The sequence below is a fragment of the Pholcus phalangioides genome, unplaced genomic scaffold, assembly GCF_987345545.1.
Source record: "Pholcus phalangioides strain wild (caught in Gottingen) unplaced genomic scaffold, Ppha-v1.0 ptg000008l_1, whole genome shotgun sequence".
Taxonomy (NCBI): Eukaryota; Metazoa; Arthropoda; class Arachnida; order Araneae; family Pholcidae; genus Pholcus; species Pholcus phalangioides.
Genome location: NW_028301601.1, coordinates 26,886,702 through 26,912,882, shown reverse-complemented (window position 1 = coordinate 26,912,882; position 26,181 = coordinate 26,886,702). Strand labels below are relative to the sequence as shown.

At 39.7% G+C, this 26,181-nt stretch overlaps 2 protein-coding genes across 4 annotated transcripts in view; one reads left to right on the top strand and one right to left on the bottom strand.

Moving 5' to 3' along the window:
- Nucleotides 1–12,634, bottom strand: part of LOC149084125 (uncharacterized) — an 81,958-nt gene extending 69,324 nt beyond the window's left edge. Inside the window, exon 1 of one of the 3 annotated variants that reach the window (XM_089234468.1) lies at nt 11,449–12,634. The gene's annotated coding sequence lies outside the window, so the exon portion shown is untranslated. Of the gene's footprint in view, nt 1–2,862; nt 2,964–11,448 lie in introns of those variants that run through there. The other 2 variants (XM_089234467.1, XM_089234466.1) reach the window with 2 other exon arrangements.
- A 2,332-nt stretch (nt 12,635–14,966) lies between these two features.
- On the top strand, nt 14,967–23,337 carry LOC149084124 (zinc finger MYM-type protein 1-like). The gene is made up of 9 exons (XM_089235266.1): nt 14,967–15,017; nt 15,471–15,530; nt 15,658–15,714; nt 16,581–16,664; nt 17,419–17,478; nt 18,304–18,387; nt 21,804–22,196; nt 22,356–22,407; nt 22,520–23,337. The coding sequence occupies exons 1-9, from the start codon at nt 14,967–14,969 to the stop codon at nt 23,335–23,337; spliced, it is 1,659 nt and encodes a 552-aa protein (XP_089091392.1).
- Nucleotides 23,338–26,181: the final 2,844 nt, after the last annotated feature.

Below are 26,181 nucleotides of genomic sequence, written 5' to 3'. Positions count from 1 at the left end.
CGCCGATTACTGTATGTGCAGTAAAACCCTCCTTCTTAACGGACAACCTTTAGATGCTGTCACTCCTCTTTTACAGCCAAATAATACTTTTCCCTTGTGTAATAAAATTATTAATTTCAAACCCCGATTAACGCCACCCTTCTTTTACGGATGATTTTTTTTTTGTCCCGCCGGTGTCCGCAAAAGAGAGGTTTCACTGTATATGCGTAGGCTTTCCCCGAGATGACCTTTTTCTTCTTTTTTGGTGTCATTCTGTGCGTCCTCATATTGTTTTGAAATTTTCCTATTTTGTTCTAATTTTCACGTCTTCCCCGAATTACAGTAAAACCCCCTCTTTTACGGACACTGGCGGGACAAAAAAAAAATTGTCCGTAAAACAGGGGTGACCGTTAATCTGGGATTTTAAATGCATACTTTCATGATATATGCAGAAAATATTATTTTGCCGCAAAAGAGGGGAGGGTGACCGACCGCATCTGAGGGTTGTCCGTTAAGAGGGGTTTTACTGCATTATTCTTTTTATACTTCGAAAAAACAATTGCACTTCGAAACGATGCGAATAACTTCGTTCTAATGCGTTTCTAACTACATATATTTACATGACAAATCGCCTTCAAAATTCACTGAAAACATTTACACAAAGTACCTTATTCAAGCGGGACAGACACTATCTTAGCCACGGCCTGGCATGCTCTAGTACAGTATAATTCTAGCACAGTAGTTCTCAAACTATTGTCTCAACACAACACTCGCAGCTTTTCTTACCCTACCTATCCATGGGTTCATCCGTGGCTCCCCAGAATAGTTTAGTAGATATTGAGTTCATTCATAAAAGAACCACTTCAAATCATTAAGAAGGGACACACATCAATATTTCCAGCTCGTTACAACGCCTTATAGGAGCCGCGGCGCACACTTTGGGAAACACTGTTCTAGTATTAATGGAGGTCACAGTTCGGAAACAGCGTTGGTAGAAGAAAACTTCAACATTCATCTTGAGAATACCATTATTCGTTCAGCAATTCAAGAAGGGGGAGGGGGGGTTACCCAGGGCAGTCTTAGGGCAGCATAGCTCACCCATCTCAGCCCTACTCCCTAAATACACCTCTGTTTGGCCATAAGGGGCCGTTCAAGTATTACGTCGGCAGATATTTTTTTAGCCATTTTTACACCCCTACCTCCTCTTAAAAAAAATTCGTTACTTCTTCCCCCTCCTCCCTCATAATAGGATCAGAGATGTACCCGGGGGGGGGGGCACGAGCCTCCTAATGATTACCCCCCCCCCAAAAGATTATAGTTTTGCAGATTTCAGGCATACTTATGTAAAAGTTGCCGTCAGAGTTGCTCTTCGTTGATGATGGGCACATGTAGTGATCGTGACTCCGAGAAAGGTTGAAGACCCCTGCTCTAAGCCATGTATGCCAAACCCATGGCCCGCGCGCCAAATGTGGCCCGCCATCTCAAACCTAATTTTGTAAAAATGAACTAAACAACACATTTACAAGTGACAATTCCAGAATATTTAAGCGGTCCATGGCACATTTTCAGATCACTCAAGTAGGCTTGTGGCACATCCAAAGATGACTTGAGTGACTCGCGGCACAGTTCCAAAATACTTATGCGGTCTGAGGCACTTAGATTTAGAGATTCGCCTTAAGTGACATGTGCCACGGATTCAGAGCACTTACGTGACCCGCAGTGCAGTTCTGCATCACTCAAGATATCCGCGGCACATCCCCAGATTGCTCAAGTGATCCGCTGCATAATTCTGTGGTGTTTGGTCAAAACATGATTACTCCAAAATCACCTTTGTTGAGATATAAGCAGTTTCATTGCCATTTAAAAATCAAAAATAAAGCAATCACACAAATACAAATGAAAATATCATACATCAGCATGCTATTAGCGGTACACACGTATTTTTCCATTTTTAATCACTTCTAATTAGTTATAATTAGCAAGACTCCATTAGATCAAAAATCCATTTTTTGGAGCTATTATGTTCTGACCAAACACCACAGAATTATGGATCACTTCAGTGACACGCGGAACAGTTCCAGAGCATTTAAGCGGCCCGCGACACAATTCCGAAGCACTTGAATGACCCGCGCGAAACATTTAGAGATCAATGAAGTAGCTCTACAGGTATCAATACGAAGAATTTTGGTTCAGGTGCCCAACAAACTAGGGTAAAGTTTTTCTCGTTTTTGGCCCACTCAGTATAGATGCCATTAAGGATACTTCATATTTTTATAAAGAGCGGTTGATGACTTGAGCATCATTCAAACCGCCCCCCACCCCGACCTTGTCTTCAAAAGTCACCAAACCCGAAACCATGGGTAGTAAACCACATCCTGTAGCGGGGCCCCTAGGCTGGGATCTTTTGCGGGCCCCTCGGTCAGACTTTTAACGGGGCCCTTCTGTAGTTAATTTATAGCGTGAAAAAGCAAAAAAAAATGATGATAACCGTCCCGGGCCCCACGGCTAGAGCCCGGTAAGCCCCCCTCCATGTGGGGGCCATACCCGAAACACACACCCCACCCATCGATGTTGACGTAATACTTGAATGACCCTATATACAGGGACCTCTAAAGTGCATTTATAGTATGAAAAATAAAAAAAAAGTATGAAAAATAAAAAATAATCGTGTGTGTATGGGTATTCCTATCGGACCCCGGGGCTGAAGCCTTGTCAGCCCCCCCCCCCCACATTATCCTGCGTGCACACGTACCAAAGTCCCTATTAAGACGGCTCTGAAATCGATACCAATTACAATAAACAAAGTATTTTCACTTCTAACGTTCTGGACATGACTAAGTATATATTAACAATATTTGAAATAAAAATTCAATCTTGACATACCGAACATTGATCAAGCCTGTTTGGCCCCATTAATATCCGTGTATTCATGTAATAATCGTAATAATATTGTTGTTGTTCTCCTTATTATTGTTATCCAGTCCTCAGCTGTTGTTGTTGCTGCAGATAATTATGAACTCTGTCCTCCCAACGGATTCATCGTTTAAGATTTTTGTTTGAGTGAGAGAGAGAGAGAGAGACACGGGGGGGGAAACAGAGACTTTGTCACCAACTGAGAAGTTTTCGTCGTTTGTTTTTTTTCTTTTACATTGCCTTTGACACCTGATGAGATAAAATAGAGATCTTATCTCCTTTCATTTCTTTCTAGCTCAAGAAATGAAAAATCCTTCTTCCGTTGGAATTACCTTAATTGAGAGTTTCAAGCGTTTGTTGTGACCAAACAAGCAGGGTTTCCGCTGACTATTTGGCTTTTGTCGGATCAAGTGACGAAGTGAAATTGTTGCAAACTGGCCAATATCGCTTCTGATTGGCCAAGGAAAAAATTCGATTTCCGAATGTCTCTAGTCATCATAGTCTAATGTTCTTCGCCAACGGTACATATGTATTATCCGTGCTAGGGAGATAAACTGCCAGTGATGGTACCAACGATAATGTAACACAGAGAGCAACAGTCCTACAACGACAAATCATTCAATCATAACACTTCACTCATAGTTAGAAAAACTGGTGGCAGATGGCAGCACTACACATAACAAGCATTACAGAGAAACAAAAAAACTTCACGTCAGGTTTCACTACACGTACACGCACATTCCCGCATGTACCGATTCGTTGGGGGTTCCGCGGGGGGGGGGGTGTGAGGGTGGGGTGCATGTGTGGTGTAGCAGTAGTAGGTAGTGCCTCCAAAAAATGACTCGGGGATCTATGATGTTCTTAAGTCAGCCACCCACCTCGTTGGGCAATTTGCCTGTTGTGGCGTTGTATTTGTATTTGTATTTGTAAATTAGAGCTACCCTTTTTCTGCGGAAAAGCTTATATATGTGTAGTTAGCAGTGCCGTCTTAACGCATGGACCCACCCAGGCACGGCCCAAGGGGCCTCAGAAAAATGAGAATTGGTTGAATTTTTCAAAAATTTGCCAGGTAGGGCCTCAAAAAAATCACTTGGCCCGGCGGCCCCTGATGCTCTTAAGACGGCCCTGGTAGTTAGCTGTTGTTGTCTCATGTTGACAACCTGACAACTCCAACCTATCGCGGGTAATACGTAAATACCTCGGAAACTACAAGCGATTTCTGCCAATTTCGCTAACCTTCCCCCCATAGAGCTAAGAGATGTCCCAAGTATAGTCGAACCGGTGTATGGACAGATCTGCACGGCACAAGGAAAGTAGGGGAGGGGAAGAAGAAATTCAAGAAAGGACTTAGTTGTGCGTAAATGTCCCTGATTCTACTTGTGCGGAAATGATGTTGTGCGAATCTGATGCTAAACCGTCGGACCACGTTAAAATGAACTAGAAAAGATGCGTCCAAAGATGTTCCATTTTTGTCATTGAGACAAAAATGGAACATCTAGCCAACTTTCGCCAATTAAGTCAAATAGTTTCACAACTGTCACCCAACAGCAAGTTCAACTACAATCAAACCAAAACCCACATCAAACAAAAATCGCCATCAGGATCAAACGAGGGCTGAATGGTAGACTTATTTATTCATCCGGTTAAGACGTCGAATGGACAGTCGTTTTTTGGTGTGAATTCGATCTTTTATTTGCTCTTTTAACGAAACATCGTGATGATTTGGCGCAAAATCTACATTTTATTCTCGCAGATTGCCTGTTTTGAAAAGGGTTACCATAATGTGGACGCTTACAATTGAAAATTGCTTTGGCGATAATTGGTGATGCCTCGTATATTTCTGGGTTCGCCGAAAATTCACTGCTAACAATTCACTGAAGGAAAATTCATCTACCAACAATTAATTCATCCACGGAAAATTCACTGAAGGAAAATTCATCGACAACAATTTGACACGAGTCAGTGAGCGAAGAATGAACGAGTGAGTTTGTCAGTGTGAGACATTGACAGAGTGGTTAGGGTTGGTGAGTGAGAGAACAGGTGATTGGGTGTGTAACAGACTGAGCAACCTAGTTAGTTGATAGAATGAGTGAGCTAATGATAGAATGAGTGACCCGGTTAGTGAATGACAAAGGGGCGCGGTAGCCCGGTCGATGTGATACTCGCCTGAAGTACCAAAGGATGTTTCGAGGTGTCGCGAGTTCGATACCCGGTTCGCCCTTGCCAGAAAACCTTCCTGAAGCAGGTGTACAACAAAAAACGGCGACTTGACCGCAGCAAAATATTGCTACCGCAGGGAGTCCTCCATCGAGGGGTTAGCGCACCAATATCTCGATGAGTATAAAAAACAAGCCTGCCGTTCGGAATCGGCAGTAAATTGTAGGTCCTGGTCTAATTAGCCCTCGTGTGCAGAAAATGATCGTGGTGCGACAAAAATTATCAAATGAATGACAAAGTGAGAAACCTAGGGAGTTGGTGAGTGACCTAGGAAGTAAGTAAGCGGCTAAGTGAGTGAGCGATCTATTGAGTAAGTTGGTGACCTAGGGAGTGCATGATATAATGAGCTACCTATAGTGAGTGATAGAATGGGCTACCTAGTGATTGACTGAGTGACCTGATAAACAAGCGAGAGCGAGCTAGCTTTACTGACAGGGTTTTCGCTCATTCATTCACTCACTCATTCATTGACTCACTCGTTGACTTGCTCATTTGATCATTTATTCACTCACTCATTCACTCAATGTTCATTTCCTCATTCCATCATTCATTCACTCATGTCCAACTGAGGTCGGTGATTTTTCACGCGATGAATTTTCCTAGTGGTGAATTGTTGTCGGTGAATTTTCCGGATACGATTTTCTTGTATTGATTATCGTGATTTCCCTGCTTGTCTGAATAAGTGATTTCCGCCCATTTACAGTAATAATCAAAGTAAAATCACGTTAAGAAAAAAAATCCCCATTGAGGTCGAAAACTATGTGTCAAATCAACTGTCGCGGAGTTGAATGGACCCTCACTTTTGACGAATTAGATCATTTATCTACTCGTCTCATGGACCATTACTGCACAACAGGGCGAAAAATTTCGAATTTTAAATTATGATTAATGATCACTATAAATTTTACCCAAGGAAGAATAATTTTTCAATTAACTTGGGAATTTTATGCAGTCGAATCCCGTTTCAATGAATACTGTTATAGCGAAAAAATCTGGTTTTAACGAACACTTTTCTGATTCCCCCCCCCCCCCTCAGATAAGTTTACATAGGAACAGTGAAAAAACCTGGAATTCCTTTATAACGAAATTTCGTTATAACGAAGCAATTTCTCCGATCTCTTCGAGTTCGTTATAACGCGATTCGATTGTATCTCATTTTTTATTCTCACTTTGAATTTACATGAAAATGAATTTTAGGGGGCTCAGATTTAGCCTTGAAGCTCTCCAGAAATGCTGGCCGGAATGTAGGGTTCAATTTCCGCCTGGGTAAGTGGGACACATGTCCAAGCCCCAAAATTTGTAGAATATACACTGAAGAGCCAAAAAAACTGGTTCACCTGCCTAATATCGTGTAGGGCCCCCGCGAGCCCGCAGAAGTGCCGCAACACGACGTGGATGGACTCGACTAATGTCTGAAATAGTGCTGGAGGTAATTGACACCATGAATCCTGCAGGGCTGTCCATAAATTCGTAGGAGTAAGAGGGGGTGGAGATCTCTTCTGAACAGCACGTTGCAAGGCATCCCAGATATGTTCAATAATGTTCATGTCTGGGGATTTTGGTGGCATCGATCACGGTTACTAATTGCTACTGGACCCAGCCCCGTGCAAGGTTCCTTGGTGAATATTTGCTTTCAGAAAACTCTCCAAGGATACTTCCGCATTGCAACTGGTGGCAATGTGTGGCCAGACGGATTGGATGATCGGGAAGGAAGGTGGCACCATTGAATAGGGGTGGGGCTGGAAAGTCCTGGTCATTCTCTTCGACCAGCCTTTCAATACCTTCCAGCTAATACGATGTTCCGATAATGGTATACATACTTTTCGGACCGTTATGCCGAGTTGGAGGCTTTTTATGAGCAGACGTTTCCTCCACTATTGCGATGGTGGAAGGTGCAATTGGTGGGACAAGCAAGATGGCGATTGTGCATGGTGGGTGCTATATAGTCCCACTATGTTGCTTGTAATGAACTTGTGTCTTCCACTTCTCTTCATTGTGTCAAGGTGGTTGCTTACATATTTCAGCCCGGGGCAGTTTGCCTCCTCTGCGCCCCCCCCTCCTCCAGTTCTGGCCCTGGATATAGCTGCTATGCACCTTTACACAGTTGCAAATAATCCATGAAAAAAGTCTTTCCCTAATTCAGCAATGATATTTATTGTGTCTCTTCGGAAGTTTAAAGAAAACGACATAGACCGTTGTTTGACCGAACGCTTCAAGATTCAATATGAAAATATTGAGAAGAAATATTCTACACCCACGCTGAGTTGGCCTCTGGCTACGTCATAAAACGTCACGATGGGCGATTCCATTTACCTTCTTTCGGTAAAAAGGTCACAGGGAATAGGAACAGGTTGGCATTTTCCATTGGCGTCTTTTGCGATATTTTAGCGAGTTTCCCCCCCCCCTGTTTTTCCCCGTTTCCCCTCCTTGGAAAATGAACCCTCCCTTCGGGCATCAAGGTCAGAGGCCAACTCAGTACGGGCATACAATACTTCCAGAATCACCGAAATGAATAATGACAGAATCATTTAAACTGATTTCAGATTAAAAGAAGTAATTAATCAGAAACTTCTTCAAAATTGGTGTAAAAATGATTTCAGAACTAATAAATATTTATAATTAATGAAGGAAGTAGTTTTAGAATAAATAGAAGTCTTCAATTATTTTTGTCCCAGTTTAACCCGGGGCGTCGTTGGCCATCTCTTAAGATGCCACTATAAACTAGATGAGAAGTCCTTTAAATCTGTGCCTAGGGGGATTCTACTTACTGTTATAAATACAGTCGACCCTCGGTATCAGCTGCAACTACTATATACAAATGCATTGACTGACGAAACAGCATTTACCTTAATCGCAAGACCGCTCCCCCCCCCCCCCCCGCAAAAAGTTCTGATTTGCCCAAGGCCCGCTCATATCACAGTCGGGCCCTGCCAGCATAAATAAAAGAATTAACCAGCCTTAAATCAATTTCCAATCATTTTTGCGTTCATATGGAACTTAAGCCGGGATTATACTGTAAAAGTATAATAAAAGTTCTTTCATAAAACTCAAAAGAACAACAAAAAACAACCAATGAGCCTATTGGTTAGATTTGCTCGAATGTAACCGATACTCTTATTGGTTGCATTTTTCAAGTTTTATAAGAGCTTTTCTAAAACGTTTATAGTGTACAATAATTCCCAGCATAATGTAATAATTTCAAACATTATCATGGCACCCTTGACCGATCTCGATTCCCATCAACAGCAGCCTAGACCAGCGTTTCTCAACTTTTCTGAATCCGAGGACCAGTAAAATATCCGAGATGATTCGACGGACCTCTTACTTACAGCATGGGTGGCCATGTGTCCCGTATTTTACGGGACATTCCTGTATTTTTGTCCCGTTCCTTCAGACTTTATACAATTGTTCCGTTTTTTTCAACGAAGCTTATTCGAATTTTTGATTTTTACTTAAAATGGTGAATGAAAATAAATAATAAATTATACTATAATATTTATGGCTGCACATGAATAGGTCTATTCATCTTACATACTTGTCATGATCAACGTTTTTTTCCGTGAACTACATTTCAAGTTAATGAGTTCCACACAGTAGTCCATCATCATCCACTCATTCACAATTTTCCGCATTTCAGCAGCAATTGGTCATTTTGCCAACTTGTGGTTGGTAATGTTTGAGGAAAAAAATTAACAATATCCCGTATTTTTCTGTATTTCAGATCACAGTTTCTCGAATTTTCCAGAATGGAAATGGTCCCCCAATCATGATGAATGCTTTCCCATGAAAGGCATTTCAGTTAACTGCGATTCGCTGCTGTCCTTTATTCCACCCCCCCCCCCCCACTCTCCAGCAATTTTAGCAATACTCAGCCAATTTGTCGTAAATTGCTTTTTTTTGGCTACAGTTCACTCCATATTTAGTATTGTAATAAATATTATTTTCCTTAAATATGTAGATATGGTTACGCTAAGCGTGAAAGTCTAAGTTTCATTTTGAACCCGTAAGAACATCGCTAAAATAAATTAAATTTATTGATCGAATATTGCTAAAATATCGAAAAGAACATTTTTCATTTAGTTAGAAGAATTATCAAGTCTGCTTGCGGACTACCTGTACTATAGTCGCGGACCAACTCTGGTCCGAAAACCATTAGTTTGAGATACACTGCCCTAGACAGTCAAGATACACAGGTGCTTTTGTACTGTACTAATTCTTTCAGTATAATTGAATTGAAAAAAAAATCTCGTAGCCCTTTTTGGAACATAATTTATTTGTTTTCTTAATTAATAATTCTCTTTTTAATAGTAATTCTAGCTTACTGGATGTAAATCTTGATATTTCACTAATTTAAACACCTACCATTCGTGCTCATGTACTCTTCTCAAGAAAACCAAAGAGTCAGGACTCCAACATATTTAAGGGTCCCCTCCCATGATGCTGTTTAGAGCAGTGTTTCTCAACCGAAGGGCCGCTGCCCGGTAATGGGAAATGACATCATTCCTACAGGGCCGCGACTGATCTGCCGTTTCATGTTCCGTTAATCATGTGTTTGACCGGGCCTTCCACTTACAAAAGTAAATTAAACCGGGCCGCGGGCTTCGAAAGGTTGAGAACCACTGGTTTAGACGGCCCTGTCAATTGGCACTTTCTGTGGCAGCTTAGTCCGCAGGATTCAAGCTTCGTCAGACCAGACATGACCCAGGCTCTGTCCCTCCCGGGATATAAGCCTTTCAAGCTCCGGTGCTGCTCATACACTCTCTAAAGCAGGGGGAGGTGGGGGTTCCAACGCATGGCTCGAGGGTCACATTTTGGCCCTCGGAACTTTCTATCGTGGTCCGCCAATCATTTCCAGAAAATGGTTGAAACATTGAAAAACTATTAGGTCTAGAATTAATGAAAGAACAAATTTCGGAATTGATGAAAAAAAAAAAAACTTTTGAAGAAAATAATTTCAGAATTAGTGAAAAAAAAAACAACTTATGTATCAATGAAAGATACAAAATTTCGTAATTTCTGACAGAAATTATTTCACAATCGATGAAAAAATAATTGCATAATTATTGGAAGAAATTATTCCTAGATATATTGAGAGGAATTTCAAGTGAAATTATTTTTCTGTTGAAATTATTTAAAAAATATTCCTGTGTAACAGAAATAACTGAATTAAAGAATCATTTAAAGCGATTGCAGACTGAAATTAATCTCAGAATAAATTAATTTAATCGGCAATTAATCAAAAACTTCTCAGAATTAGTGAAAAAAATTTATTTCGGAACTAATCGAAATTGATAATCAATAAAAGAAATAATTTCAGAATAAATAAAAGGGATGCATATAAAATACCCTCCGTCTCAAGAAAATCAAAGAGCCAGAATTTTTAAGGCACCCTTGAGACGGGATTTCATATGTTTTTAGGTTGGAAAAAATCTGCATCCAAAAAAGCATGCGTATACCCCTGAAAACACATATAGTGCCTTCAGGGGTATTACAGTTGTATACTGGTATATAATAGCCAGTAAAAAATATGGTCATAGTAAAAATAAGCACGAGAGAATTAAGAATGAATGTAAGTCTTCAATAATTCATTGGCTCCTATTTGAATCGGGCTCATGATTATCAACAGGTACCGGGCTACATGGGCCCATCCTTCAAGATGCTATTACCTGAAGATTTTCAAAAATGCCTCGAGCCTGGAAAACAAATGTATGGGCCTCTGTCCACTATTTCATCTGACTTTCCAGGGCCGAACTAAGACAGGAGCGAATGGTTTAGGCCAGTGGTTCTCTTTTGTCACCCCGCGGCTACCTTGCCCGATTCATAGTTCATCTGCGGCTATCCAGAATAGGTTAGTAGATATTTTCGCTTATAAAATAACTAATTCAAAGCATAATAGGCACATAAATCATTATCCACAGCACGCCGCGGCACCTCTGATATAGGTTGGTGACGGACGTAGGAGCCGCGACGCAAACTTGGAGAAACAGTGGTTTAGGCCGCAAAATATAAGGCCATGAAGCAGAGTTAAAATAGATTGTCTTCGCAAATCATCTTGACTTTTACTGCTTTGACAAAGGGCCAAATTGCACCGCTGTGTCAAACTGACATTCTGCCCATGATGCAACTGACCCCCATCCAAATATTGGAATGCACAAAAGTGTGAGGAACCCAAAATGCTGATCTAGTCCCACAATCTCATGCCTCCTTCCTAATGACTATATTTCTTAGTTCCTAAATGATAATATGTATTTATCTATAGAAAACATAAATATTATCATCATATGGTCAATGCCAGATTAAACACGTGATAAATAATGTATGATAACTTTAATTGCTTACCTGTCACATTATATGATGGTGGGGGAATGTGTATCCTCATTCGAAATCCTTCCAAATAGTAATCCAATAAGTACCTCGGCAAAAGCGACTTTCACAACACTAGATAATCTGGAACAATATACATTTTGTGGAACCCATAGATTTCTTCAAACTTTCATTCTGGTCATTGGCGTCTATTTTTACATCCAAGACATTACAGGTAGGTATCCGTATCGCGTGTTAGTGTGTTTGGAGATGAATGGGAGGCTAGTATTTTCCAAAACGTATACGCACTACTAAATGAAATTGTCTTTCAGCAATTCAATTGGTGGGCGCAAAACATTCTCAACACATACACAACTGCTTTTTTAGAGCACAGTCGTCACAATGATGACGTACTTCTCCGCTTCCATCTCTCATGTCATTCATTAGGCAGAGAGGAAATGAAAGGGGAAAAAAAACACGCGCACAAAGATGTCGCATGCTGCCAAAACAAAAAACAAAAAAAAGTGCTGGTTATATCACATAGTTTAAAAAAATATTCTCCAAAAGCATGCCAATACTTGGACATCACGGGAAGGAATTATTACGTAACACGCACGAGGGGAAACGAAACACTTCTGGAACGTGTGAAAATCAAGATACCTATAGACCAACATGCGCCTTCAACGTCTCTCCGAAAATTTCGGTCCGATATAACGTGAAACACTGGAGAGTATATAACCGTCACAGAATAGAAAAACATATACAATACTCGCACACATACACACAGTTGGTGAAACAGTCACATGTGTGCACACATTACACAGAAAATCTACGGTTGGGCATTTTGCCATTTCTGACGAATGCAACAGCAGCAGCAGCAGCAGCAGTAGAGCCGGCAAAAAGGTTTAAAATTAACCTTCACTCTTCAAGGCATTACGAGAGGGGTTTTTTTTTGTCTTTCTTTTAAAGTTTCTATCTCTATTTTAATTTCTTTTCCTTTCTTATCTTCCTGTTACTTTGATATATTTATATTACATTTTCTAGGACTCTCCCCGTTATTCAAGAAATAAGTATAAAATTTCATTTTTTTTTCTCCCCTAATCACAGCAATTACATTTATCGCGTAATATAATTAATTAAACTAATTGAAATTATCATCAAAAATGGAAATTATTTATGTCACGGTGATTATTATGATGACCTTTTTGTCTTTTTATGAGATGAGTACGTGAGATGCTTGACGCGCGCAGTCAGCGTTTTTTATCTGGAAATTGTGAAAGACACATTGAGGTGCATTCATGTATTTGAACGTGTGACGCGCGGTTTACATGTGACGTCGACGCTAACACTTTTTTTTTTTTTTAACATTTTATCTGTCTTTATTTATCTCATTTTTCAATGATTTCATTTTCCCACCTTTACTTTTTCGCACCACCTCCGCCAAATTATGATTTCCATTCCTACCATGCGTGATATGATGTTGGTGGATCTGATAGTAGAGAGAGAAGTGTTTTTTTTGTATTCACACGGGTTATTAGTTGCTAGTGTGCGGTGAAATGGCCGATTTTTACCTTGCTTACTTACTTCAGTGACTCTTTTTCCTATCTCTGAGTGCACTTGTACTTTCTTTCAGGGAAGAAAACGAAATTACACCTCCTCCTGTGTACCGTCCCATCTTCTTCTGATTCATCCTCAGGTCAAAATGGTGTCGCTTCATCCTAAGTTTGATAAAAAGTGTCTCGTTCTGATCAAAGTTGCAGGAAGCGCGTTTCGAACGTGTGGGTGCTCGTCGTTAGTTTTATATAGAAAATTTTGATTTCCTATTCGATTCTGGGGGTGCTCCGACTCATGCCGCAAATTACCGTGGGTGATCGAGCAACCGCAGCACCCTCCAGCTAAAACGCCACTAGAAACACGAGAATCATAAATAACTATCACGAGGCCTATACCAGAGAGACCACGAACATCTCAATGTATCACCAGGTATACATTTCAGGGTACGTACCAAGAACCACGAGAACCGTACCCTATCTGTCACGAGGTCTGCAGAGCAGAGGGACTACTACCTTATCAATCACGAAGTGTTCATACCACAGGAATCACGAGAACCATACCGTATCACTAGGTAAACATTGCAGAGGGACCACGAGAACCATAATTGCGTGTCGATGACGATTTACGAGCACCGTGGTGCCCTTTGAAGTACCAACAGTGCTCTCTCAATGTGCCTGATTCTAGACTCGCAACATCGATACCCGTTTGAAACATTCATAATTTTTGTTGGTCACAGTGTAAGCATGTGAATACATGGGTCATAAATGCTCACTTAACCCATAAACCACTGACCAAATGTGGTCCTCGGAGTCATCTGATGTAGCCTGCGACCTCAAATCTAATTTTGTTAAAAATTAACTAGGTGGTACATTTACAGATAACCCAAGTGACTCACGGAATATTAACAGATCTCTTAAATGACTTGCGGCACAGTTCCAGAGCTTTTGAGCGGCCTCATTCAGAACAACCCCAGCACCCATGAAAATTCAGAATAAATAAGAAAACAATCCATCACCCATAACAATTCGGGAAAAAAAAAAATTATTCCAGCCAGTACTATCTTGACGCATGGGCCTACCCGAGCACGGCCCGGAGGCCTGAAGAGGCCTCACAAAAATGAGAACTGGTTGAAATTTTTAAGAACTTGCTAGGTATGGCCTCAGAAAAAGTCAATTCCCCCCCCCCCCCATGATGCTGTTAAGTTACGTCTTCTGCAGCCGCCTAGTTAGCAGGATTAAAGGTCTGGCCCTGCTCACACGCACTCTCTAAAGCATAGGGTCTCCTACTCATGGCCCGCGTGCCACATTTGTCCCTCGGAGCTTTCTGTCGTGGCCCGCCGATCATTTTCAGAAAATAGTTGAAAACCATTTCAAAAACAAGCATATGCTTGTTAGAAAGTTAGATCAAGTGAATCAAGATCGTGTTAGCGCGAAATCGGGAGCCAGTCAAGCGCTCTCAGGTGCCTCAGCGAGCACTACGGTGCTCGCCATGGCCCCCACAAGGAGTGGGCTGACAAGGCTCTAGCCCTGGGGCCCGGGAGGATTTTAATAATTTTTTTGTTTTTTCACGCTATAAATTCATCATAAAGGACGCCCCGTGAAAGTCTGGTCAGGGGGCCCGTAAAAGATCCCAGCCTAGGGGCCCTGCTTCAGGATGTGGGGGCCATGGTGCTCGCCTATAACAGGTTGGAAGGTCCTAATTTAGTTATCGAGAAAAATTCGAAGCATGATCTTGACTGTTGTTTGGCAACGTTCGAAAATTCGTTCGATTAGTGTCTGTTGTCCTAACAATGGGAGTCAACAGAGCCGTACACCTGCATAAAAGGAGCCCGATTCTCAACAGAGGTTCAGAACTGCGAATTACTGCTGTCATATCTAAGTGATTTTCTGTTCTTAATACTTTCAGGTTAACCTGAGCGATTTGCGTAGTACGAGAAGCGTAGGCTTTGACTGATTTGTGAGATCTTGATATTTTATCAGAGGAGGAGAAGAGAAGGAGAGATGGAATCTACACCGGAGCTGGACGTTATGGAGATCCCCGTCGTCGTGGAGGTAAGGCTTCATGAATTGGCATTTACTAAGTTTCAGTGTTCATGAATTAATGTACTTGCTGTAATAGGTGACCAGCAGACAATCTGAAATCTAGTCAAAATAATAGTAATTATCTATTTTTCTTAACTAGGAAATAGGCGTATTTTAATTGTTCGTTCCAGCCTTTGTAATGGTAACTCGATTCGTTTAATCAAATTAAATAAATATGAGCGCGAGAGATAGTCAATTGACAAAAACGAAAATTAACGTTGAAATGGAAGGAAAGAGGGGTGTAAATGTACGGGAAGCCAATCGAAAGTAATTCCTGATCCTTAACTATTTGGAAATACTTTAGTAGTTATAAGGAAAATACTTTTGTTAAACTTCGCAATTTTTCATGTTTGTAAGCATTCATCTGAAGTGATGCCATGATAAGCAGATAGTGAATCGTGAAATGTGTTTTTCCTTCCATAGGAGGCCGTCCCGTTCACCGCGGACTCGGCATCCATCACGGACCTCGTGAATAAGCAAGTGGTAAGTGATATCGCACTCATATTCATCCACTTGTATGTGAATCGTTTTTCATGGACATTCCATTATTTTGTATGCTTTGCGTAAAATATTTTGTTTGTGAGACATCATGGGTTTTTCAATATTGTAGGACAACGTCGTTAAGAGGTTACTGGACGAGGTCGTCAACGAGGCCATCATCCTCAAGGCAAGTCACTTGCATTTCACAACAGTTTTGTTTTCAAAAATTAGTTACATGCTTTATTCTTGAATCATCATTATAACATCTTGTAGTACTGAGTCATTGATTACGGATCGCTTGAACACACATCCCTTATGGTTGACGGCTAATTCAAAAATTAAAATTTCTGTAAATATCTGTACAAAGGCGTATAATCTATGGGGGTGAGAGTTGTGGTTTGAGCTAGTGGATGTAGGCTGGTTTGTTGGTATTATCAGGGGCACTTGTAACTGGGGTCTTTTGTCTGCTTTGCTATTCTGTAACCTTTGAATAGCTGGATGTCGGATTTGAGTTGTATAGGGTAAGACTTGGTGATGGGAGATAAGTGGCTCGAGAGTGCTCATAACATTTAAGTAAACAACTTTAGACAAACTTTGCCTTCACCGGTACGGTTAGAAAAATTTTCCCGAGATTTCTACCTATATGGGCTCGTGGCTTTGAATCTTGAGGTATACACAGGATAGATAACTATACTTTAAACACTGTCGATGAAGTAACTACACAGGTAGAAGTTATAGTAGTAGGATTTCTTCGATAGCAATCACAAGATATACTAAATTCTAAATCATTAGATTTAATGTATTTTGGTTGTGTGATTTTATTACAATTTTTGGCGCTTATTGCCAGGGATGTCTCGAGATCATCATGCCTCCCCCCGGGCACATTGAGTTTCTTGAGCCTGGCTAGAAATTCATATGATTACTGTCGAAAGTTTTAAACAGATCTAATTTTCATGAGGCTCCCGGATCAAGCCCGGATGGGCCCATGCATTAAGAAAGCACTGCCTTTGTCCCACAAATTTTAATAAGTTTTATCTTCCATTTGCCCTGCAGGAGGCTTCCCGGGCCCTCACGGGAGCCGTCGACGCGGTCAGCGAAACCTTCGACCTGGTTGATGACCTCGTGAAACAAGTGGAGGTAAAGTTTTCACTTTCGAACTTTCCCCTTTTTTTTACGACTAAATTCGGTTTTTATGTATAGCAAGATTCTTATCAAGCATGTACGATTCCTTGCCTTATATACAATTATTTGTACTAATAACTTGCATCTTTTTCTAGTTTTAGAGTGTTTTATGCATCACGGAATTTCCGTCAAGGGATTCTGATCCATCGGAAGCCTCGATTAGTTTTTTTTTTTAAATTATTCTTTTGATATCCGTGCATTTTTTCTTTCTTTTTATCCTGTAATAGTTTTTGAATGGCCATATATCTGCAGTCGTTTTCAAGTGCTATTAGTTGTAATATTTGCATTCATAATTCGTACATCCCAATTACTTCCGCAAGGCTAATGTTGTTCGACAAATAGGCGCATATAACGAGTACGCTTATGCTCTCCTATTTGCACGAATTGGTTATTTCATTACAGCTAATGAAATAACCAATTTGTGCCAATACGAGCGCATAAGCGTTAAAGCAAGATAAGGAGTGAAAGCCAGAATATTTGTGATGACATATTTATCAAATCGCATTTGTTTTTTGGCTGAACATAAGCTCAAAAAGTATTGATCAGTTGGGATGAAAAACCATTGCTGTCAGTCATATTATACATATGCTGTGAATATGTATCACTAAGTAATAACTAAGTAATTAACGGAAGTAATCTACTGGTGAAGAAGTAATCTTATATGATAAGAGTCCCACAATTTAAAAAATTTTCACAATGTCCATTTCAGGCGGACATCAAGAAAAAGAGGAAAGTGAGATTCGCCGAACGGCACCTCGTCTTCACATACGTAAGTCATGTGATTTCATAGAGTGCTTTTACAATATCTCACTTTTATTCATTGTCAAATCATTCTCTAAGTAAGAAATATCCGAAAAGCTATTCCAGTTTGAACTAATATGAATTTGCATTGTGCAAGGCTTCGCCTGTCGTTGTGAATCTGATTTTCTCTCTTCCCCGAAAATATTCGCTTTTAGTCGTAATGGCAAGAAATTTACTTAGTATGGAGATTTAAATGCGAGTATAAGATTCGCTTTGATTTAATTTCCATGTTTGATGGTTATGACTTGTCCTTGCAGAATAAAAAGTGCCCGGCCGCAGACCGCCTCCATGTCTGCGTAATGCGAGGCTATCCCAGTGAGTATATTCATGATGTTTTACTAATAACAGATATTGATTGCAATAATTGTGTCATAAAAGTTGTTTTATGACAAAATTGATACGATTACCAATTTTAATATGGCCAGTGTATTTGAGTTGCCTATATCTTAGTTTTTCTGATTTGTGTTTAAGAAAATTAGGGAAATTATTTAAACTTACTTTCATGAGTTCATTCCTGCTGACCGCGTGACTATTTCACGGCGATTTCAAGTATATTTAAGAATCTTGCAATTTCGTGGCCTCCCCTCCTCTGTCCACAATACTGCTTCAGATTTTCTTTCCAGGTGGACAAGTGTTCATCCTGGACTGAGATGCTGTTGCTTCATGATCACAACGGGCAAAGGATTAAAAGAGTTATCTTTGTATACGCCGCTGTTCTCTAATATCATCACTTTATTGTTAACTTTACTCTAACTTTGTTTCTTTTTTGTTTTCTCTCTTAATCTCGTTTCAGATCCCAAGCCGAAGAGTTACCGGCCCAGCCGCTTCCAGAGGTGCTTCCGACGCCTCTTTGGGTGCCTGCTTTAGTCTGGTACAGGTAAGTACGTCTTTGAGGTAAGTACAGGTAAGTATTCTCACATTGTTTTTAAATATAACTTGAATTAAATTTGTAAAAAAAAATTGATTAATAAATAAATTTCAAACTAAAGGTCATTTTAAGTTTAAAACTTTAACTTCTGAATTAATTCATTAATTTGATCAGTTCAAACTTAATTCAATTTTCTCAAATATTTTTTTCTAATTTTCCAACTTAATATTAACTTAATTGACTCTATTATCTAATTAAGCTTTCTGTGAATCCCAATTACTTAACTAAATTAGTCTTAGTAATTATTAAAGGTAAAATGTAAAAAATTGCAATAATTCACTTCAACTCAATTTTAAGTGTTGAAGGCATTAAACTAATTCAATTACCAACTCAATCAGAAAAATTAAAACAAACTTAAATCCAAACTAATTTTTTTTTTTGATTTTCTAACTAGAAATAACAAAAAAACAAAATTAATTGGGACTCGAACTTGCAGCCACCTCCCCGTGGTCGAGTCCCGGGAAGTTTCCTATTTTTGGAAATCTTGCCAAGAGCTGCATTCAAACGTGAATTCCAATGACTTGTGTAATTATTTACATAAATTCTTCGTAATCATTTTCTGTCTTTTCAGTTATGTATCATAAACATCACGGCTCAATTTCGAAATCTTTTTGATTCATTAACTCAACTTCCTGAACGGGAGGGGAAGGGGGGGGGAGAACGATCGTGCACCTCCGCCCTTCCTCCTATGCTTGTAATAAAAAAAAATTACTGAACTGGGGAAAAGAGTGGTCGAGCCTCTCCATTCTGTATCCAGGACGTCTTAAGAGCATCATGGGGCCCCCGGGCCTGGTGGTTTTTTGAGGCCCTACCTGGTAAATTCTAGAAAATTTCAACCGCATCTCATTTTTGTGAGGTCCCTCTTCTCTTGAGGCCCCCGGGCCGTACCCGGGTGGGTCGATGCATTAAGACGGCACTGTCTGTATCTACTCAGCAGCCCTACTGCAAGATATGGGGGTCATGAATTTGGTTCTATGATTTTCGGAAGTAAGTATGGGAGTTGGTGGGCAGTTAAGAGTTAAGAGAGTGTTCCAGACCATTTCTTAGGCTCGGGACTCCTGGTGCTGTTAGGACGACCCGATTCTAGCATCATGAAAATTCAAAATAAATGAAAGAAATTATTATTCCAGCACACCCATGTAAATTGAGAATAAATGAAAGTAAAAATTTCAGCACCCATGAAAATTCATAATAAATGAATGAAATAATTTTAGTACCCATGAAAATTCAGAATGAATGAAAGGAAAAATTCCAGAATTGTTTCTTCCCTTATGAAATGCAGATTTCCAGAATTTACATTCTGAATATGGGTAAAAATTCGGAACTGAAGAAAGAAACTGTTATTACCGTGAAAGTGCGGGTCCCGGTGCGACCGAACCTGTTTCACACCCCTAAAAGGGTGATTCTGTTTCGAATTGTTGTTACGCGGATTCAGAATTTTCCCAACCCCGGGGTACCATGATATCATTTTTGGGTTTCCTCATGATTAGCGGCCACAGAACGCAAATCTTTGAACCCGGAGAGCTTTCAAAGAAGAAAACTTACTTGTTACTGATACTCGCGAAGCTTTTCGTTTTATATTTTAAAGAAACAGTATCGCTTAAAAAGAAAAAAAATCCAGTCCACTTGGATGACTAACCTACAGAGTGTGGAAGCTGGAAGCATGTGAGTGACCAAAACAGTGGGAAAGTGAGTGACCGAATGAATCATCAAGTCAACGAGAGAAGAAACGGTGATCTACAGCAGCGTTTCTTAACCTTTTCTTGTCCGTGGCCCCTTTGAAATATTTTTTTTCTCGTGGCTCCCCTGCCTTACCCAGAGTCTTCGAACCTCATCTAGAAGCGAGATCCTTTATACGTATTGAATTGATTTTTTCAGTGAATTTATACTGAATGAAAATTTTGCGAATATTCTCCAGACCACTGGCCTAGAATTTATTGAGCTCCCCGCTAATCGCGAGTTCTATTCAAGACCGTCTAAACATCATGGGCCCCCTTGGCAAAGTGATGCTATGGTAGTCCCATACTTAGCCAGAAATAAACCGCCTACATATTTCCTACTTATTTTCAAAATTTATTGTACTATACAATATATCATGAGGGGGTGGGGTCAGTTATGGACATGACCTCGCACAAGAGTGGGACTGACAGAGCTGCAGCCCCGGACCTGATAGGGTATTAATCATTTTTTGTTTTTTCACTCTATAATTTTAATATAGGGGGGGGGGGTTCTGTGAAAAATCTAGCCGGGGCCTGTGAGAAACCCCATCTTAGGGAACCTGCTGTAAAATGTAGGCGGTAGGGCCCGGGTGGGTCCATGCCCTAAGACGGCCCTGGTTTTATGGGTGGTTTTGTTGGATTCTGTAAGTGTGTGTATGGTCACTAATATAAAAAAGTTTTATTTCTTTACACCTTAATTTTTCTTCTTAGCTCTCTGCAGCCCTCCAAACCACCTTTCATGGCCTCTTTCTCCATTTTCTTTTCCGTGGCCCCGTTGAAGTATTCCAGTACCACTACGGGGCATGCCCCCCCCCCCCTCCAGGATAATAATTTTACAATTTCCAACGATTCTTACGATTCCAATAAACCTTTACGATTTCCGGATTCTAAAAAAAAAATATGTAAAGTAAATTTAACATGTAAAGTAAGAATAAAAATGGTTGTGGTTCATAAAAGGAAAGAGAATTACTACTATACTTGTATGCATAGTATCTACTTCAAACGGGGACGAGCATTTCTGTGCCTCTCTCTTTTTTCTTTTCGTTTACTCAGCGAGCGTGATGGAGTGGATGTTGGGTATCGGTTATATTAATGATTGTATATATGGTATGGTAGTCTGGAAACCGTTTTGAAAATAATAAAGTTCGTTGGAGTATTTACGATTGTCTCTCCAGTTGGGCTCCTTAGTTTCAGTTTCGTATGCAGGTGCAAGCCGGGAGACAGCTTGATCGTAGTAGCTGACAACAGACATTTCTGGTTACTAGTTGAATTTTGCAGTGAATGTATACAATAACTATTCCTTGTGTAGGGAAGGTGGTTTATTATTTTTTTTAAGGGATCACTCTACTATAGTCATTCTTCAGACAAAAGTGGTATTTATTTATGTCTCTCTCTTTCTATATTTTTCATTTTTCTTTTATTATTAAGGCAGCCGTTAGAGGGCAGTTAACGTTTTTTTTTTTTCAGTTGCGATTATAAATTTATTTCATTTCGTTTCAGTCCATCTTCTATGTTCTAAATTTATTTCGTTGCATTTGTTTGAGCCTTTTCAGTGAAATATCTTTTTGAATGACGAATTAAGTTCTTGGATAACAGTCATGAGTAAAAGATCAAGAGATGTACGTTCTTTTTTTTTCGGGTTCGAAGAGCACCGACACACTCTCAACTTGTAAGTTTCTCGTACCAAGTTCAAAACGTGAGAATGATAAACTATTAGTTGCTCATGGTGAGATATCAGGACCATCATCGTCAAGCGTGGAAAACATCAAAAAATGTGATGTACTGGATCTAGGTGATTTGCAAAGTGGTCCATGTCGTCCAGTATTATCTAGTTATCCTCTGTCCGATGTTTCGGGTGCCAATAGAAGTTTTACAGCTTCGTATTACGAGAAATACGACTGGTTGGAATACAGCGTTAAAGAAGACGCAGTGTTCTGCTTCGCGTGTAGAAATTTTCCCTCAGGAAACAAGGAGGATTTATTTACAACGCGAGGCATGAACAATTGGAAGAAAACTGGCGAAAAACTGCATAAGCATGCGGTAAGTGCAGTACACTTGTTTTCAATCTCTAAGTTGCTCGATTTTCGAAAACCAACCGATTCCATTGCAACTAAAATATCAGATTCCCATAAAGTACTTGTAAGTGAAAACAGAGCGTACTTAAGGAAGATTTTAGACATTTTATTGTACTTTGCAAAGCAAGGTTTGGCTCTTCGTGGCCACGATGAATCTGATGAATCAAATAGCAAAGGTAATTTTTTAGAATTGTGTAAACTTTTTTGTAAATATTGACCAAATATTTAAAGAAAAGTATGGGCATTACCATAATTTGACGAGCCCTTATGTACAAAATGAACTATTAGAAATTGTGAGAAGTGAAGTGCTGAGAAAAATAGTAAATGAAGTAAATGAAGCTGGGTATTTTTCTCTGATGGTCGACGAGGCGAAATGTCATAGAGTGCAGCAATTGTCAATTTGCATTCGCTATCTCAAGAACAAGGATATAAAAGAAAGAATACTTGACGTTATAGATGTTTCTATTTCACAAAATGCAGATGCCCTTGCTATAATTATTCAAGGATTTCTTGATGAAGTCGGTATCCATGCATTAATGTTTGGGCAATCATACGATGACGCTAGTGTGATGGCAGGAGTAAAAAATGGTTTACAAAAGATCATAAGGGATAGCAACCCGTTTGCTGTGTATGTACATTGCTTGACACATAAGGTAAATTTGGTTCTTGTTGCTGCATGTAAAGAAAATGATTTTTGTTGTAATTTCTTCAACATTATGCAATCATTGTACCACTTTATGTCATATCCTGACATTCATGCTGAATTCCAAAATATTCAAAAAGAACTAAACATAACATTACTTGGCCCTTCTGAAATCAATAAGCTCAGTGACACTCGTTGGTCTTGTAGAGCCACGGCTGTGCTTGCTGTAAAGCGCAACTACGTATCTATTATCACGGTCTTGAATAACAGGGCAACAGACATGAGAAGCTCAAAACCTGCTGAGGCTAGAGGACTTTTAAGGTCTATCAAATCATTGGATTTGTTGTTTGTTTGGCGGTGTTTACAGAATCCCTGCCTCACCATTAATGTCCTTAGTAAAGCATTACAGAGAGAAGACACTTGCATCGCCCAATGTGCAGCGATTGTTGCCGATGTTTCCTGATAGAACATTGTGATTTCTGTTTCCCGTTTCTTCTTCTTCATAACAAGTATGTTGTCAAGTCTTCCTATAACAATTTTTCTACGAACGTACCATAAAGGGAAATAAGTCATGAAAATAATCTATTGCTGATTTGTGAACTAGCGAAGCCCTTCCGCTATGTTACTCATGGTGAACTTGTTCCCCACTTTTTTTTATCTTGATCTTCTTCACCTGCTACAGCTTCAATTTCAGGAGCAGTCAGCTGCAGTAAATCTTCCTAGGTCAACGCCTCTGAATTGCTATTAATTATCTACTCGTCTTTTCTATTCTCTCTCGACTCTATATACATATCATTGAACCCTTCTCCACCTACCTGTTTCGCTAACGTGACAGTGTCTTTCATAATCTTTTCAGTTGGCTCTGTAGAAATGGTTGTGCTCCGGAGGACCATTGTGGCCAAAGGTTAATCCAACCCGCGTTGACTGTTTCTCTCGTAAAAGCTGCCACGTCTCTAGTGATTTCATTAAGTGATAGTATAATTCTTCCACCCCTTCTAGACATTTTATGCAAATTTGCACGTTCTATTACGTGCACAATCATCTCCATTGAGTGGAGCGTATAGTGAGCCTTGAATGCTCGCATTACCCCCTGATCAAGGGACTGAATGATAGATGTTGTATTAGGAGGCATATATATATATAACTGCCACACCATTCGAAGAGACGGAAAAAAAAGTGCGACTTTCAGGCACAGGTCGGACTCGAAATCCTAATCATCTCACGCAATGCCTTTACCGATCGCAGCAGTAACCATCCGATGCTATTTAATGAAGACTTTGAAAGTATTGGTTAGTTATATTAGAACTGCCGTTAAGTAAACTCTTGCTGAGTTTAGCCGACGGCAGTTATTTTTTCGTTTCCTTTTATTTTTTATCCTCGAAAAATATAGTAATATAATTATAAATATAATTGTTTGCGTTATTTATAATTATCGAAAAAAAAAAGATTTTAAAAAATTCATTTTTTTGTAGTTCAATATACACGTCAAAGAATTCGTTGCATATTTTTCAATTGTTGACAGATTTCACAGATCCTCTAATCTTCCGTAAAAAACATGATATGTATGCAATTATAATTTATATAACGTGTTCATAAATTTATATGAACAATTAATCATTGAAAAACTTTGCATTTCCATTCAAAACAAAATCGCAATTAAAAGTACTTCATTTATCTTGTGACAACCAGTAACAAATAGGCCTAGGGTAATTTTGAAACACCCTCTGAAGGTTCATTAACAAACATTTCGGATAACTTTGATATTTTCATGCGGAACAGAATATTTCAGTTGGAAAGAAATTCGTGATTTTTATGACGCAAAATCATTTACGCCATAAAAAATCACGTCATTTCATGACCTTCATGGCTAATAAGGTCATGAAATGACCTGATATTTCATTAAGGTCATCAAGAATCACGTTATTTCCTGACCTTTATTGTTCGGGGTCATTAAATGACTTTGAAATGACGTGATTTTTTTTTTGATTGACGCCATTCAGAGAAAATGACCAAGTTTTCACGTCATATTTGACGTCAGGCGATTACTTGGGCCCCTTTGAACCATTTTTTTTCTCGTGGCTCCCCTGCCTTACCCAGAGTCTTCGAACCTCATCTAGAAGCGAGATCCTTTATACGTATTGAATTGATTTTTTCAGTGAATTTATACTGAACGAAAATTTTGCAAATAAGATTAGCCTCCAGACCATTGGCCTAGAATTTATTGAGCTCCCCGCCTGTCAAAGTTCTATTCAGGGCCGTCTCAACATCATGGGCCCCCCCTCAGGCAAAGTGATGCTATGGTAGTCCCATACTTAGCTGGAAATAAACAGCCTACATATTTCCTACTTATTTTCAAAATTTACAAAACAATACAAAATATCAAATGAACAATACAAAACTATACAAAATATCATAAGGTGGGTTCACTTATGGACATAAGACCCTCGGCTTCGGGCATGACCCCTCACAAGAATGGGACTGACAGAGCTGCAGCGCGGGGCGGCCTGATATGGTTTTCATCATTTTTTTGTTTTTCACACTATATTAATATAGTTGAGGGGGTCTGTGAAAAATACAGCCGGATGCCTGCGAAAAACCCCATCCTAACGAACCTGCTTCAAAATGTAGGCGGTGAGGCCCGGGTGGATCCATTCCCTAAGACGGCCTTGTACTCGTAATGTATAGTCACTACATTACAGACGATTCTGTAATGTATAGTCACTAATATAAAATCTTTATTTCTTCACACATTAATTTTTCTCCTCAGCCCTCAAAACTACCTGTTATGGCCCCCTTTCTCCATTTTCTTCCGTGGCCCCCTTGAAGTATCCCAGTACCACTACGGGGCCATATGGCCCCCGGTTGAGAACGACTGAAATAGACGTTTCACTAGCCATTTCCTGTATAGAAGAGTAAAATTTTTTCGCCTTTCCCGTTGTAATATTACAATCAATTGCAATACCTTTTTTTTGTAGCAGCCTCGTACCCACAATAAACAGAATTTTCTATACCAGAAACACATATGGATCCCGTAGGCGATGCAGAGTTTTCGTTGCCACAGGTGCAGCTACAGCCACGGCTGATTGAATTTCAAGTTCCTTTTTTCTTGATATGTCTAATCGTAGATTTGTTGATTACGTAATAGTGGGCCACAACAGCAATTGATTTACTTTCGTCAATATATCCAATTTTTCTTGTAAAGTTTTCACTTTTTTTTTGTCTTTTCGAAGCATTATCAGTAGCTTAAAACAAATGACCCATCCTAAACACCACAACACAAATTTTGAGAACTAAACACATGAATGAC